General features: G+C 48.6%; 1 protein-coding gene across 6 annotated transcripts in view; it reads right to left on the reverse strand.

The window, feature by feature from the left end:
- arid4b (AT-rich interaction domain 4B) overlaps nucleotides 1–14,096 on the reverse strand; it is a 166,339-nt gene that overhangs the window by 110,061 nt on the left and 42,182 nt on the right. For all 6 annotated transcript variants that reach the window (XM_078205420.1, XM_078205422.1, XM_078205419.1 and 3 more), the window contains exon 3: nucleotides 12,242–12,307. In XM_078205420.1, the coding sequence (XP_078061546.1) occupies nucleotides 12,242–12,307 (66 nt within the window). The remainder of the gene's footprint in view (nucleotides 1–12,241; nucleotides 12,308–14,096) is intronic.

Below are 14,096 nucleotides of genomic sequence, written 5' to 3' on the forward strand. Positions count from 1 at the left end.
ACGGTGGCACAGTGGTTAGCACTGCTGCCTCACAGCGCCAGGGACCCAAGTGCGATTCGCGACTTGGGTCTGCACGTTCTCCCCGTATCTGCGTGGGTTTCCTCCGGTTGTTCCAGTTTCCTCCCACAGTCCGAAAGATGTACTGGTTAGGTGCATTGGCCGTACTAAATTATCCCTCAGTGTACCCGAACAGGTGCCGGACTGCGGAGACTCAGGGATTTTCACAGTAGCTTCTTGCGGTGTGAATATAAGCCTACTTGTGACACTAATAAATAAACCTTAAACTTAGTACTCTCTTTTCCGAGATCTTAACGAGAATCTATTTGCTGACTGTCTGTACACTTGCAAGGAGGAGCCAGACTAGTTCCCGGCTGGGCAGCGATCATATCCTATGGGAGTCAAGAGCCTTTATAGGGTACAATTAGTCATCGCAATCTCCTGGACTGCTTCTAACTGCTTGAGGAGGTCGCAGAGGAATTTTTCAGAGCACCTTATTGGTCCTTTGTTTTTCTGGGGTTTGTTTTGCTTCTCCCAGGAGATGACATGACTGGGGTTAGGGGTAGGAGAAGCAATGTCTACTTATAGTCCAGACATGACGATTATTGACCAGAACCAGCTGTTTTTTTCCTGTCCATTTTCTATGTTTGCAAACCTGCTCACAGCATGTCACAGGAGCAGTATCAACCAATATTACACATGGAGCCAAGGAACGAAACATTGGTTCTAAAATTTTGACAAAAGAGGTTGGTTTTAAGGAGCATCTGAAAGGAGAAGATAGAGACAGAGATAATTTCAATGCTTGGGAAATGGACAGCTGAAGGAGTGGGCACCAATGAAAGAGTGAAGCAAAGCAGGGATGCAAAAGAAGCCAGAATATCTCACAGGGTAGTAGGGATGAAGGAGCTTGCAAAGTTTGGGAAAGGTGGAGACAACAGAGTGGAGGTAATGGCCTAGTGGTATTATCGCTAGACTATTAATCCAGAAACTCAGCTAATGTTCTGAGGACCCGGATTCGAATCCCACCACAGCAGATGGTGGAATTTGAATTCAATAAAAAAAAATCTGGAATTAAGCAACGACTGATGACCATGAAACCATTGTCGATGGGAAAAACCCATCAGGTTCACTAAAATGCTTTAGGGAAGGAAATCTGCCATCCTGACCTGGTCTGACCTACATGTGACTCCAGAGCCACAACAATGTGGTTGACTCTCAATTGCCTTCCAAGAGCAAACTGGGGATGGGCAATAAATGCTGGCCCAGCCAGCGACGTCCATGTCCCATGAATGAATAAAAAAAATTGTGAACACAAGGATGAAGATTTTAAATTGGACCAGGTGCCATGTAGGTCAGTGATGATGGGTGAACAAGCTCGGTGTGGGTTAGAATACAGGCAGCACAGTCTTGGGTCAAGCTTGCAAAGTGTAGAAGATATGGGGATGGCCAGTATAGCCTTGGAATAACAAGACAAATAACAAAGGCTGGGGTGACGGATTCAGCAAAAGATACTGCACCACCGTCAGCTCAGTTTCTGTGCTTGCCTCTCAGCATCCCATTTGGAATAACGCTGCTCGAAAGCAAAGGGTTGCTCACTTTTGGGTTAGAAAATGGTATGTATGAATTACAGGTCTTGGTGTCAAAGTGTTCTTTCTAAGCATGACAGAGCTCTTGCAAGGAACTAAAGCACATGTACAAACAGAAGTGCTCGCAACTTTAAGAAATGTTTGTGGAAGTGGAACTGAAATCTAAGGATGTGGAAAACCTTATATAGATCAGGTAACCTAACATTTGTCCTCATTTGATCACAAAGACCAATTGGTGCACAGACTGGTTTAACTACCGAAGTCCATGTGTTAGAACATAGAACATAGAACATAGAACATTACAGCGCAGAACAGGCCCTTCGGCCCACGATGTTGCACCGACCAGTTAAAAAAAAAAAAACTGTGACCCTCCAACCTAAACCAATTTCTTTTCGTCCATGAACCTATCTACGGATCTCTTAAACGCCCCCAAACTAGGCGCATTTACTACTGATGCTGGCAGGGCATTCCAATCCCTCACCACCCTCTGGGTAAAGAACCTACCCCTGACATCGGTTCTATAACTACCCCCCCTCAATTTAAAGCCATGCCCCCTCGTGCTGGATTTCTCCATCAGAGGAAAAAGGCTATCACTATCCACCCTATCTAAACCTCTAATCATCTTATATGTTTCAATAAGATCCCCTCTTAGCCGCCGCCTTTCCAGCGAAAACAATCCCAAATCCCTCAGCCTCTCCTCATAGGATCTCCCCTCCATACCAGGCAACATCCTGGTAAACCTCCTCTGCACTCTGAGGGTTGGAGAGTCTCTGACCTGGGAGCCATTTCCGGCCAATTCCACTTTGTTTAAAATCAGGCCCGCAGAGAGATTTCAAAATCTGCCTTCCCGAGAGACTGAGGGCAAGGGGGAGCGCAAGAGGGAGGCTGAAACCGAGCGAGGGGGGGGGGGGGCCCTGAGACCGAGCGGGGGGGGGGCCGAGACCGAGCGAGGGGGGGGGGGGAGGGGGCCAAGACCGAGTGAGGAGGGGGCGCCCCCGAGACAGAGCGAGGGGGGGGGGCCGAGACTGAGCGAGGGGGAGGGGGGCCGAGACCTGGGGGGGGGGGGGGGGGGGGGGGGGGGGGGGGGGCGAGGGGAGAGGCGAGAGGGAGCGAGGGGGGGGGGGGGGCGGGCGAGAGGGAGCAAAGGAGGGGTGAGAGGGAGCAAGGGGGGCGAGAGAGAGCGAGAGGGAGCAAAGGAGGGGTGAGAGGGAGTGAGGGGGGCGAGAGGGAGCGAGGGGGGGCGAGAGGGAGCAAAGGAGGGGTGAGAGGGAGCGAGGGGGGCGAGAGGGAGCAAAGGAGGGGTGAGAGGGAGCGAGGGGGGCGAGAGGGAGCGAGGGGGGGGCGAGAGGGAGCAAGGGGAGGCGAGAGGGGGTGAGGGGGGGCAAGAGGGAGGGCGAGAGGGAGCGAGGGGCGGGCGAGAGGGAGCGAGAGGGGGGCGAGAGGGAGTGAGGGGGGGGCGAGAGGGAGCGAGGGGGGGGCGAGAGGGAGCAAGGGAGGGGGCGAGAGGAAGCGAGGGGGGGGCGAGAGGAAGCGAGGGGGGGGCGAGAGGGAGCGAGGGGGGGCAAGAGGGAGCGAGGGAGGGGGTGAGAGGGAGCGAGGGGGGGGCGAGAAGGAGCGGGGGGGGGCGAGAGGGAGCGGGGGGGGCGAGAGGGAGCGGGGGGGGCGAGAGGGAGGGAAGGGGGAGCGAGGAGCGAGGGGGGGGCGAGAGGAGGGGGGACGAGAGGGAGTTACAAGTCAGCAAGAGAGACAGTTCACGGGCTTGGAAGGAGCTGTCGAAGGAGCTTTGATAAGTTGCTGCATTGCATCTTGTAGATGGTACAAGATGGTTCATAATGCTGCCACTGTACCCAAATGGAGGTAGGACTGAATGATGAAGGTGGTGGGTGCGGTGTCGATCCACTGGGCTGCTTGGTCCTGGACAGCGTTGAGCTTCGAGTGTTTTTTGAGCTGCACTCATCTAGGCAAGTCAAGATTATTCCATCAAACTGGTACCTCGTAGATGGTGGACAGACTTTGAGGAGTGAGGAGGTAAATTGCTCTCTGCAGAATTCCCAGTCTCTGATCTGCCCCTGTAAGCACAGTGTTTATATGGCTGGTGCACTTCAGTTTCTGGTCAATGGTAACCCTCAGGTTGTTGATCGTGGGGGGTTCAGTGATGGTAGAGCCACTGAATGCCAAGGGGAGATGGTTAGATTCTCTCTTGTTGGAGATGGTCATTGCTTGGCACTTGTCCAGAGTAAATGTTTTTGTCACTTATCAGCCCAAGCCTGAATGTTGTGACTTGATGCCATCGTCAGTCAAATGCTGCCTCAGTCAAGAGCAGTCAGTCTGACCATACTTATGGAATTCAGTTATCTTTCCCATGTTCAGACCAAGGCTGTTCTGATGTTTAGAGTGTTATGTCTCCAATTAACTTGGTTGACTTGTAGAGATTGGATAACAAGAGACTAATGAGACCAAAGGATCTGCATATTTCAGTTATGCTGGCCATGGCTTAATCATCGCTCATCAGAACAGCCCCATTCTGATCTGAAGCTGTCACCCTTTAAAAACTTGAAAATAGAGGTTTGTTTGTGGAACTCCTGGTGAAGTCATTCTACTCTGTCGGATGCCCAGCAATTTGACAGTCACCACAAGCTGTGTGCATTATGGCTAAGGGAAAAACAGAACATAAAACTTCAGAGCAGGATTAGGTCATACAGCTCCTCGTGCTTGCGCAGGCATTCCATAAGATCATGGTTGAACTTTTCAACTCCAAGATGGCTCATTGCAATGCCAAAAAGAGACAGTATAACTTTAGATGATTCGATGAGCAAATGTACCATATGGTCCAGTACTGAAACACAGAGCAGGATGGTGATGGGTTCAATTCCAGGTCTGTGCATGGTTAGCTATTCTCAGGAAAGGTGCTGGTGGGAGAAAAGTGGCATCAGCAACCCTGATTTTGTTTTTGAGGTGGGGCAAGAGGAAAAAGGAAAGGCAATGGAAAAAGCAGTAAGAAGTCTCACAACACCAGGTTAAAGTCCAACAGGTTTATTTGGTCGCAAAAGCCACGAGCTTTCGGAGCACTGCCCCTTTGTCAGGTGAGTGGGAGTTCTGTTCATAAACAGGGCATATAAAAACACAAACTCAATTTACAAAATAATGGTTGGAATGCGAGTCTTTACAGGTAATCAAGTCTTAAAGGTACAGACTTAAAGGTACTTGATTACCTGTAAAGGTCATGCTTAGAAAGAACACTTTGACACCAAGACCTGTAATTCATACATACCATTTTCTAACCCAAAAGTGAGCAACCCTTTGCTTTCGAGCAGCGTTATTCCAAATGGGATGCTGAGAGGCAAGCACAGAAACTGAGCTGACGGTGGTGCAGTATCTTTTGCTGAATCCGTCACCCCAGCCTTTGTTATTTGTCTTGTTATTCCAAGGCTATACTGGCCATCCCCATATCTATACTGTCCCCCTCCCAAACCACACAGCCCATTCCTGCCGATCCCTATACTGCCCCCTCCCAATCCACAGCCCATTCTGGTCGACCCCTATACTGTCCCCTCCCAAACCATAGTAAGAACTCTCACAACACCAGGTTAAAGTCCAACAGGTTTATTTGGTAGCAAAAGCCACGAGCTTTCGGAGCGCTGCTCCATAGTAAGAACTCTCACAACACCAGGTTAAAGTCCAACAGGTTTATTTGGTAGCAAAAGCCACGAGCTTTCGGAGCGCTGCTCCTTCGTCAGGGAAGGTGTTCTCCCACTTACCTGACCCCTATACTTTCCCTCTCCCAACATTCCATTGGGTCTGGATTGGGAGTGGTAAGTGGGAGTTCTCCCACTTCCCTGACGAAGGAGCAGCGCTCTGAAAGCTCGTGTCTTTTGCTACCAAATAAACCTGTTGGACTTTAACCTGGTGTTGTGAGACCTCTTATGGTGTTTACCCCAGTCCAACGCCGGCATCTCCACATCAAAGGAAAAAGCAGCAGAAGAGTTGGAAAACTGTAGGGTTTCCCATCCTGATCACAGCCTGATGAGCTTCGTGAAAGTGCAAACGTGGACAAGCCCAGTTTCAAAGGATCCCTACACTGCATCCCGGGACACTAAGGGGCAGTTTAGTACAGGCAATCCACCTAACCAGCACGTCTTTCAGACAGTGGAAGGAAACCGGAGCACCCGGAGGAAACCCACACAGACACGGGAAGAATGTGCAGCCTCCGCACAGACAGTGACCCAAGCCGGGAATCGAACCTGGGTCCCTGGAGCTGTGAGGCAGCAGTGCTAACCACTGTGCCCCCCAGGTTTTTGGCAAACCATAAACACTGGAAAGACTCATGCCAGGCAGCATCTGTGGAGGGAATCAGAGTTATCGTTTCAGGTTGATGTCCCTTCGTCAGAACCCAAGAACTCTGATGGAAGGTCATTGACCTGAAATGTCAACTCTGTTCCTCTCAACACTGACCTGCTGAGCTCTGCGTCAGTTTTTGTTCTTGTTTCAGATTTGCAGTAGTTAGCTTTCGTACCAGCTTTGGCAGTGTTGGTACAGTGATCAGGCAACATCCTGAATAAAGGGGCAGCTCAGTTTATGTGTATGTGGGCTGAAAATCAATCCTGTTCACATTATCTGCACAGAGGAAGCAGCAAGTATAGAACGATTCAATTATATTTAGTTCTGCAAACTGACTGTATTGTGAAGAATATTTAATGGCTCAAACCAAGAGGAAAGCACCCAAGAGGAAGCAGGATATTTATGTTACATTACATCAGCTGGACAGCAATGAGCAGGCAGTGTAATCATGGAGGGAATGTGCTTAATAGAGTCCAAAAAACCAGATCCTGCCGGAATACTGACTAACAACCTCTGAATAAGGACGTACAAGAGAGAATTAATGCGTCTGTTTTTACAGCACTCGCACAATGGCTCTACATGTTTACCCTGCTAAGTAGCTCAGCCACATATACTGGGAAGGTCTCAGATTTGACTGCTACACTCTTTGGAGTTGCCTGATCACACTCAGAGTCAATCATAGGGACATGGCAGGCGGCAAGGTACTGGGGTGGAGAAAGGAAAAAAGGATCATCAAGTTGAACCACTCAATAGATGATTGAGTAACACTGTCAGGAAACAAGCACAGGATCAGATCGGCTGGAATGGGCTGTGTGTTGGGAGGGGGACAATATAGGGATCGGCTGGAATGGGCTGAGTGGATTGGGAGGGGACAGTAGAGGGATCGGCTGGAATGGGCTGTGTGGATTGGGAGGGGACAGTATAGGGATCGGCTGGAATGGGCTGTGTGTTGGGAGGGGACAGTATAGGGATCGGCTGGAATGGGCTGTGTGTTGGGAGGGGGACAGTATAGGGATCGGCTGGAATGGGCTGTGTGGTTTGGGAGGGGACAGTATAGGGATCGGCTGGAATGGGCTGTGTGGATTGGGAGGGGGACAGTACAGGGATCGGCTGGAATGGGCTGTGTGGATTGGGAGGGGACAGTGTAGGGATCGGCTGGAATGGGCTGTGTGTTGGGAGGGGGACAGTATAGGGATCGGCTGGAATGGGCTGTGTGGATTGGGAGGGGACAGTATAGGGATCGGCTGGAATGGGCTGTGTGGATTGGGAGGGGGACAGTATAGGGATCGACTGGAATGGGCTGTGTGTTGGGAGGGGGACAGTATAGGGATCGGCTAGAATGGGCTGTGTGGATTGGGAGGGGACAGTATAGGGATCGGCGGGAATGGGCTGTGTGGATTGGGAGGGGGACAGTATAGGGATCGGCGGGAATGGGCTGTGTGGATTGGGAGGGGACAGTATAGGGATCGGCTGGAATGGGCTGTGTGGATTGGCAGGGGACAGTATAGGGATCGGCTGGAATGGGCTGTGTGGATTGGGAGGGGGACAGTGTAGGGATCGGCTGGAATGGGCTGTGTGTTGGGAGGGGACAGTATAGGGATCGGCTGGAATGGGCTGTGTGGATTGGGAGGGGGACAGTATAGGGATCGGCTGGAATGGGCTGTGTGGATTGGGAGGGGGACAGTATAGGGATCGGCTGGAATGGGCTGTGTGTTGGGAGGGGACAGTATAGGGATCGGCTGGAATGGGCTGTGTGGATTGGGAGGGGACAGTATAGGGATCGGCTGGAATGGGCTATGTGGATTGGGAGGGGGACAGTATAGGGATCGGCTGGAATGGGCTGTGTGTTGGGAGGGGGACAGTATAGGGATCGGCTGGAAGGGGCTGTGTGTTGGGATGTCATGATGTGGAGCTGCTGGCGTTGGACTGGGGTAAACACAGTAAGACGTCTCAACACCAGGTTAAAGTCCAACAGGTTTATTTGGTAGCAAAAGACACGAGCTTTCAGAGCGCTGCTCCTTCGTCAGGGAAGTGGGAGAACTCCCACTTACCACTCCCAATCCAGACCCAATGGAATGTTGGGAGAGGGAAAGTATAGGGGTCAGGTAAGTGGGAGAACACCTTCCCTGACGAAGGAGCAGCGCTCCGAAAGCTCGTGGCTTTTGCTACCAAATAAACCTGTTGGACTTTAACCTGGTGTTGTGAGAGTTCTTACTATGGTTTGGGAGGGGACAGTATAGGGGTCGACCAGAATGGGCTGTGGATTGGGAGGGGGCAGTATAGGGATCGGCAGGAATGGGCTGTGTGGATTGGGAGGGGGACAGTATAGGGATCGGCGGAATGGGCTGTGTGGATTGGGAGGGGGACAGTATAGGGATCGGCTGGAATGGGCTGTGTGGATTGGGAGGGGACAGTATAGGGATCGGCTGGAATGGGCTGTGTGGATTGGGAGGGGGACAGTGTAGGGATCGGCTGGAATGGCCTGTGTGGATTGGGAGGGGACAGTATAGGGATCGGCTGGAATGGGCTGTGTGGATTGGGAGGGGGACAGTATAGGGATCGGCGGAATGGGCTGTGTGGATTGGGAGGGGACAGTATAGGGGTTGGCTGGAATGGGCTGTGTGGATTGGGAGGGGACAGTATAGGGATCGGCTGGAATGGGCTGTGTGGATTGGGAGGGGACAGTATAGGGATCGGCTGGAATGGGCTGTGTGGATTGGGAGGGGGACAGTATAGGGATCGGCTGGAATGGCCTGTGTGGATTGGGAGGGGACAGTAGAGGGATCGGCTGGAATGGGCTGTGTGGATTGAGAGGGGACAGTATAGGGATCGGCTGGAATGGGCTGTGTGGATTGGGAGGGGGACAGTATAGGGATCGGCTGGAATGGCCTGTGTGGATTGGGAGGGGACAGTATAGGGATCGGCTGGAATGGGCTGTGTGTTGGGAGGGGACAGTATAGGGGTCGGCTGGAATGGCCTGTGTGGACTGGGAGAGGTTATTTTATGTGTTAGGTGGAATGGCCTGTGGATTGGGAGAGGTTAGTATACGGGTTAGGTAGAATGGGCTGTGTGGATTGGGAGAGGTTATTTTACGTGTTAGGTGGAATGGCCTGTGGATTGGGAGAGGTTAGTATACGGGTTAGGTGGAATGGCCTGTGGATTGGGAGAGGTTAGTATACGGGTTAGGTACAATGGGCTGTGTGGTCTGTTAATCCGTAAGTACTCAGTCTCAGTCTTGACTCTACAAAATGGACTCAAATGCGAGACCTCAGGTTAACTGACAGATCAGTAAGACTGATCAAACACCTTCAGGGAAGAGGGATGGAAGGAAAACAAGAGAACAGAAACAGAACCACACGCACACACACGTAGAAACACGCACACACGCAGAGTCAGGGACACTGCAAATCATAAAATCTAAAAAAAAACTCTCAGAAATTTAAATGAGTACAAAGCTGTGTTCCATCCTTGTAAATATTGTACACATGACTGCGGCAAGTTAGGATGACAGGAACGCTCCAGTCCAATCTGAGATGGGTTACACTGTCTGCTGTGAGGAGGGATGAATCAAAGCTCGAGAAATGATAATTACTGTATGAATGGCAGCAGTCACAGAACTAGAACTGAAATCATAAATTCCAAAAACACAGTCCCATCTGCCACATGCCAAATTTAATCAGCAAAATCAGACATGTTACAGATTATTATCTTGTTTGATTTGTACTGTATACACCAGTGTTATCATTTCCCTGTTATTTCCATCACACTGCAGTTACTGCCTTCCACTGAGAATTACTCCGATTTTGAATAATGTTTGAATAAATTCAGCACCCTAAAGAGTGAAGAACCATTTGAACCATTTACAATCACGTGCCACAGAACAGGTCACTGCCACCAGGGCAAGCAAATCAACAATGTCTGACAACAACAAGTTGCATTATATATTTAAATACATCCCAAAGTGCTTCACATGAGCATTATCAGACAAACTGGACTTGGGCTGGAGTATACAGCAAAAATTTCAAAATTTAACCAGCAAACAGGCAGGCTGGCAAAACGGACAGTCTGGCGAAACGGGCAGACAGGCAGGCTGGCGAAGCCGAGACTGGCGAAGCCGACAGACAGACAGACTGGCGAAGCCGACAGACAGACAGACTGGCGAAGCCGACAGACAGACAGACTGGCGAAGCCGACAGACAGACAGACTGGCGAAGCCGACAGACAGACAGACTGGCGAAGCCGACAGACAGACAGACTGGCGAAGCCGACAGACAGACAGACTGGCGAAGCCGACAGACAGACAGACTGGCGAAGCCGACAGACAGACAGACTGGCAAAGCCGACAGACAGACAGACTGGCGAAGCCGACAGACAGACAGACTGGCGAAGCCGACAGACAGGCGAAGCCGACAGACAGACAGACAGACGGGTGAAACCGACAGACAGACAGACTGGCGAAACCGACAGACTTAGCAGATGGAATCTAATGAGGTGTGAAGTGATACACTTTGGTAGAAAGATTGATGAGAGATAATTGGAACTGAGAGACCTGGGGGTGAATGCAAACAAATTTTTGAAGCTGGCAGGAGAAATTAAGAAGGCCGTTAAAAAAAATTGGAATCTGTGGCTTTAATAATAAAGTTTCATGTTTATTTATTAGTCACAATAGGCTTACATTAACACTGCAATGAAGTTACTGTGAAAATCCCTTAGTTGCCACGCTCCAGCTCCTGTTCGGGTACACTGAGGGAGAATTTAGCACGGCCAATGCACCTAACCAGCACACCTTTGGATTTTAGGAGGAAACTGGAGCACCCGGAAGAAAGTTACACAGACATGGGGAGAACGTGCAAACTCAACAAACTCAGTGACCCAAGCCGGGAATCGAATCCAGGTCCAGAGCGTTGTGAAGCAGGAGTGTTAACCACTGGGCCACCCCAATAATATAGCAATAGAGTACAAAAGCACCACAATCTCTCTGTAAAGTGACAATGGTTTCATGATGACAAATCGACAATGGCTTCAGATTTACAAATTCCAGATTTTTTATTGAATGCAAATTTCACCATCTGCCTTGTGGAATTTGAACCACAGTCCACAGAGCATTACGCTGGGGTATTTGGATTACTGGTCCAGTGACAGTAACAGTACTCCACCAGCTCCCCATGGAGAGACTGAAAGATTAACAGATCCAGGTTCTCTAGGTTCAAGGGGAGATCAAATAGAGGTGGTCAAAATCATGAAAGGTTTTGATGAGAGTAAATAAGGGGAAACGTTTCCAACAGCTGAAGGTTTGGTAACCATACCACACAAATTCAAAGCGCAAGGCAAAAGAACCCAAGGCAACAGGAGGATTTTTCTTTGATCCAGTAATTTATGATGATCCAGACTGCACTGTCGGAAAGGGTGTCACAGGCTGATTCACTTGTTGCTGTCAAAAAGGAATTCATTAAGATACATACAAGCAAGAAAAAACAAAGGACAATCTAAATAGATAAGAGCCAGAAAGTAACAATTAACTGTACAGCTCTTTTAAAAGCCAGCACAGCTGCGATGGACCAAATAGTCTCCTACTGTGCTATTTGACACAGCCACAAGGAGCGTAATAATTATTACAAATGACCAAAAGCTGCGTAAAGAGGTAGATTTTAAGGATCGTCTTAAAGGAGGAGTGGAGAGGAGGAGAGACTTAGGAAAAGCATTCCTGGGCTTAGGGCCTGGACAACTGAAGTCACATCTGCCAGTGATGAGTGATAGAAATAGGATGCATGCAAGAGGCTAGAACTGGAGGCATGCAGAGCTCTTGGTGGGAGGTGGCCCTGTCCTTTTTAGAACAGGACGCATATCTTTTTCTATCTCAGCAGGCTGTGGAAAATTTGCTACCTGAGAATTTTTATCACTGTGCAAGTAGTTTAAAGGTAGGGGAAGTAGATCTTTACATTCTGCTAACTGCCAGCTGCAGACTGGTTAAAAAAAAAGTTTGTTAAAACTTACTGAGGCAAGATAAACATCATTTGCAAAATGGAATATTTACTCATGAGCGAGTTTCATTCGTAATGCAACAAGCTTCACTTGGAGATATTTATCAGTTCGAGTTGTTGGACAGATCGGCTGTCATTTCTCCCCCCGCCCCCAACCCAACAAAACTCAATATTTCAGCAGTTAAATAAAACCCATTCACTGTAGCAACCTCATCACTGTACAAAGGTAATAAATATTCCATTACACAGTTAGTTGTATTTGTAGCTATTATACTTCTCAGGATGCACCTTCCTCAATCATTAAGTTCAAAGGAAAATGGAAAAAACATGAGTGCGTACCTTAAGTGGACCTTTGATGTGGTCATCTTGCACTTCCACAGTTGATGAATCGTGTTTGAAAGTTACCTTTGAAAAAAAAGCACAAGTTCCAAAACATGTCACCAAAATAAAATAGTGAGTGTGAAAATCTGACAAGCGTATCAAAGATTTACATCAGCCTATAATAGTAACATGCAATTAACTTTCTTCCAAACTGACACAGACCGCTGCTCATCAACTTAAATCAGAAAAAAAACTACTCGATATTGTTACTACAAACAAACATTATCTAATAAAGGCAAAATGCTGCGGATGCTGGAATCTGAAACAATTCGAAAATGCTGGAAAATCTCAACAGATCTGTCAGCATCTGTGGAGAGAATAGAGCTGACGTTTCGAGTCTGGATGATCCTTCGCCACTCTGATGAAGGATCATCCAGACTCAACATTGGCGCTATTCTCTCTCCACAGATGCTGTCAGACTTGCTGAGATTTTCCAGCACTTTCTGTTTTTGTGTGATACATTACATATGTAGGTCATAGGCTTCTTAAATAAAATTCAACAGGGAGTTCTTCACCCTTTAGTTTGATTTGAAAACCGGGTATAAAGAGGCTTTAATTACTCTGATTGAATTGTGCTGTGGAGGTTCTAAAAGGACAAGAGCAGCAGGAGCCTGGGAATATCATCTCCTCCAAGTTTCACTCCCAGGCATTCACCTCCCTGACCTCAGCATATATTTATTGATCATTCCCTCATTAGTGTGGAGTCAAAATTCAGGAACATTTCACCTAATAACGCCTTAGGAGTACCGCCACCAGATAGAAAGTAGCAGTTCAAGAAAGTAGTTTACCACCACCGTTTCAAAGCCATTAAAATGCCGGCAATGCCCAAATCCCAAGAATGAATATTCAAAAACTCATTGGAAACAGGCACTTTTCTGCACCATGACAGCAGACTGAGGATTTGAGTAGAAAAATGGACTCATCCACAACACTTCACACTTGGCAGATGGAAATTTGTTCCAGACCTGTTTATGAGCACTCCTAGTTGCAGGGGTGGCACAGTGGTTAGCACTGCTGCCTCACAGCACCAGGGATTCGGGTTCGATTCCCGGCTTGAGTCATAGTCTGGGTGGAGTCTGCACGTTCTCCCCGTATCTGCGTGGGTTTCCTCCGGGTACTCCAGTTGCCTCCCACAGTCCAAAGATGTGCGGGTTAGGTTGATTGGCTGTGCTAAACTGCCCCTTAGTGTCAGGGGGACTAGCAGTGTAAATACATGGGGTTATGGGAATAGGGCCTGGGTGGGATTGTTGTCCGTGTAGACCCGATGGGCCAAATGGCCTCCTTCTGCACTCTCTAATTCCAATTCCTGATGTGCATTGCATGGCTCTACACTGGGAATATTATTTCATTTTTTTAAATTTTGAAGTGCACTAAAAATATTTACAACATAGCACCTGCAAGATTAAAAAGTCACACCCAACTTGTCAGAAAACATTCTGCAGAGCAGATAGAAAATTAAGGTGCTCTGTAAGATCCCCTTCGAACATTTCAACTTTCCAAATAGTTCAGTGTGCTATGAAGTGTGAATAACTTCCTTCAAGAAATTGCCTCTCATGTAATTTACACATCTGTATCTTTTTAAATACATATTAGCAATTCAACATTTGACAAGGAACACAGACATGGACTAAGAGGAGGGTGAATTGCGTCTGCTGCCTCTGCCCATTCCCTCCTCTAGTACTTCAAGCACATCCCTTTTAAAGCATTCTTTGTTGAACTCTGACTGGGTGGTGAACACATTTCAGAAGGTGAAAATATGTTTGATGTGGGCCTAGCAAACTGGAGTACAACCCAGCTAGGTTGGCTCAAACAA

The sequence above is a fragment of the Mustelus asterias genome, unplaced genomic scaffold, assembly GCF_964213995.1.
Source record: "Mustelus asterias unplaced genomic scaffold, sMusAst1.hap1.1 HAP1_SCAFFOLD_745, whole genome shotgun sequence".
In the NCBI taxonomy this organism is placed as follows: Eukaryota; Metazoa; Chordata; class Chondrichthyes; order Carcharhiniformes; family Triakidae; genus Mustelus; species Mustelus asterias.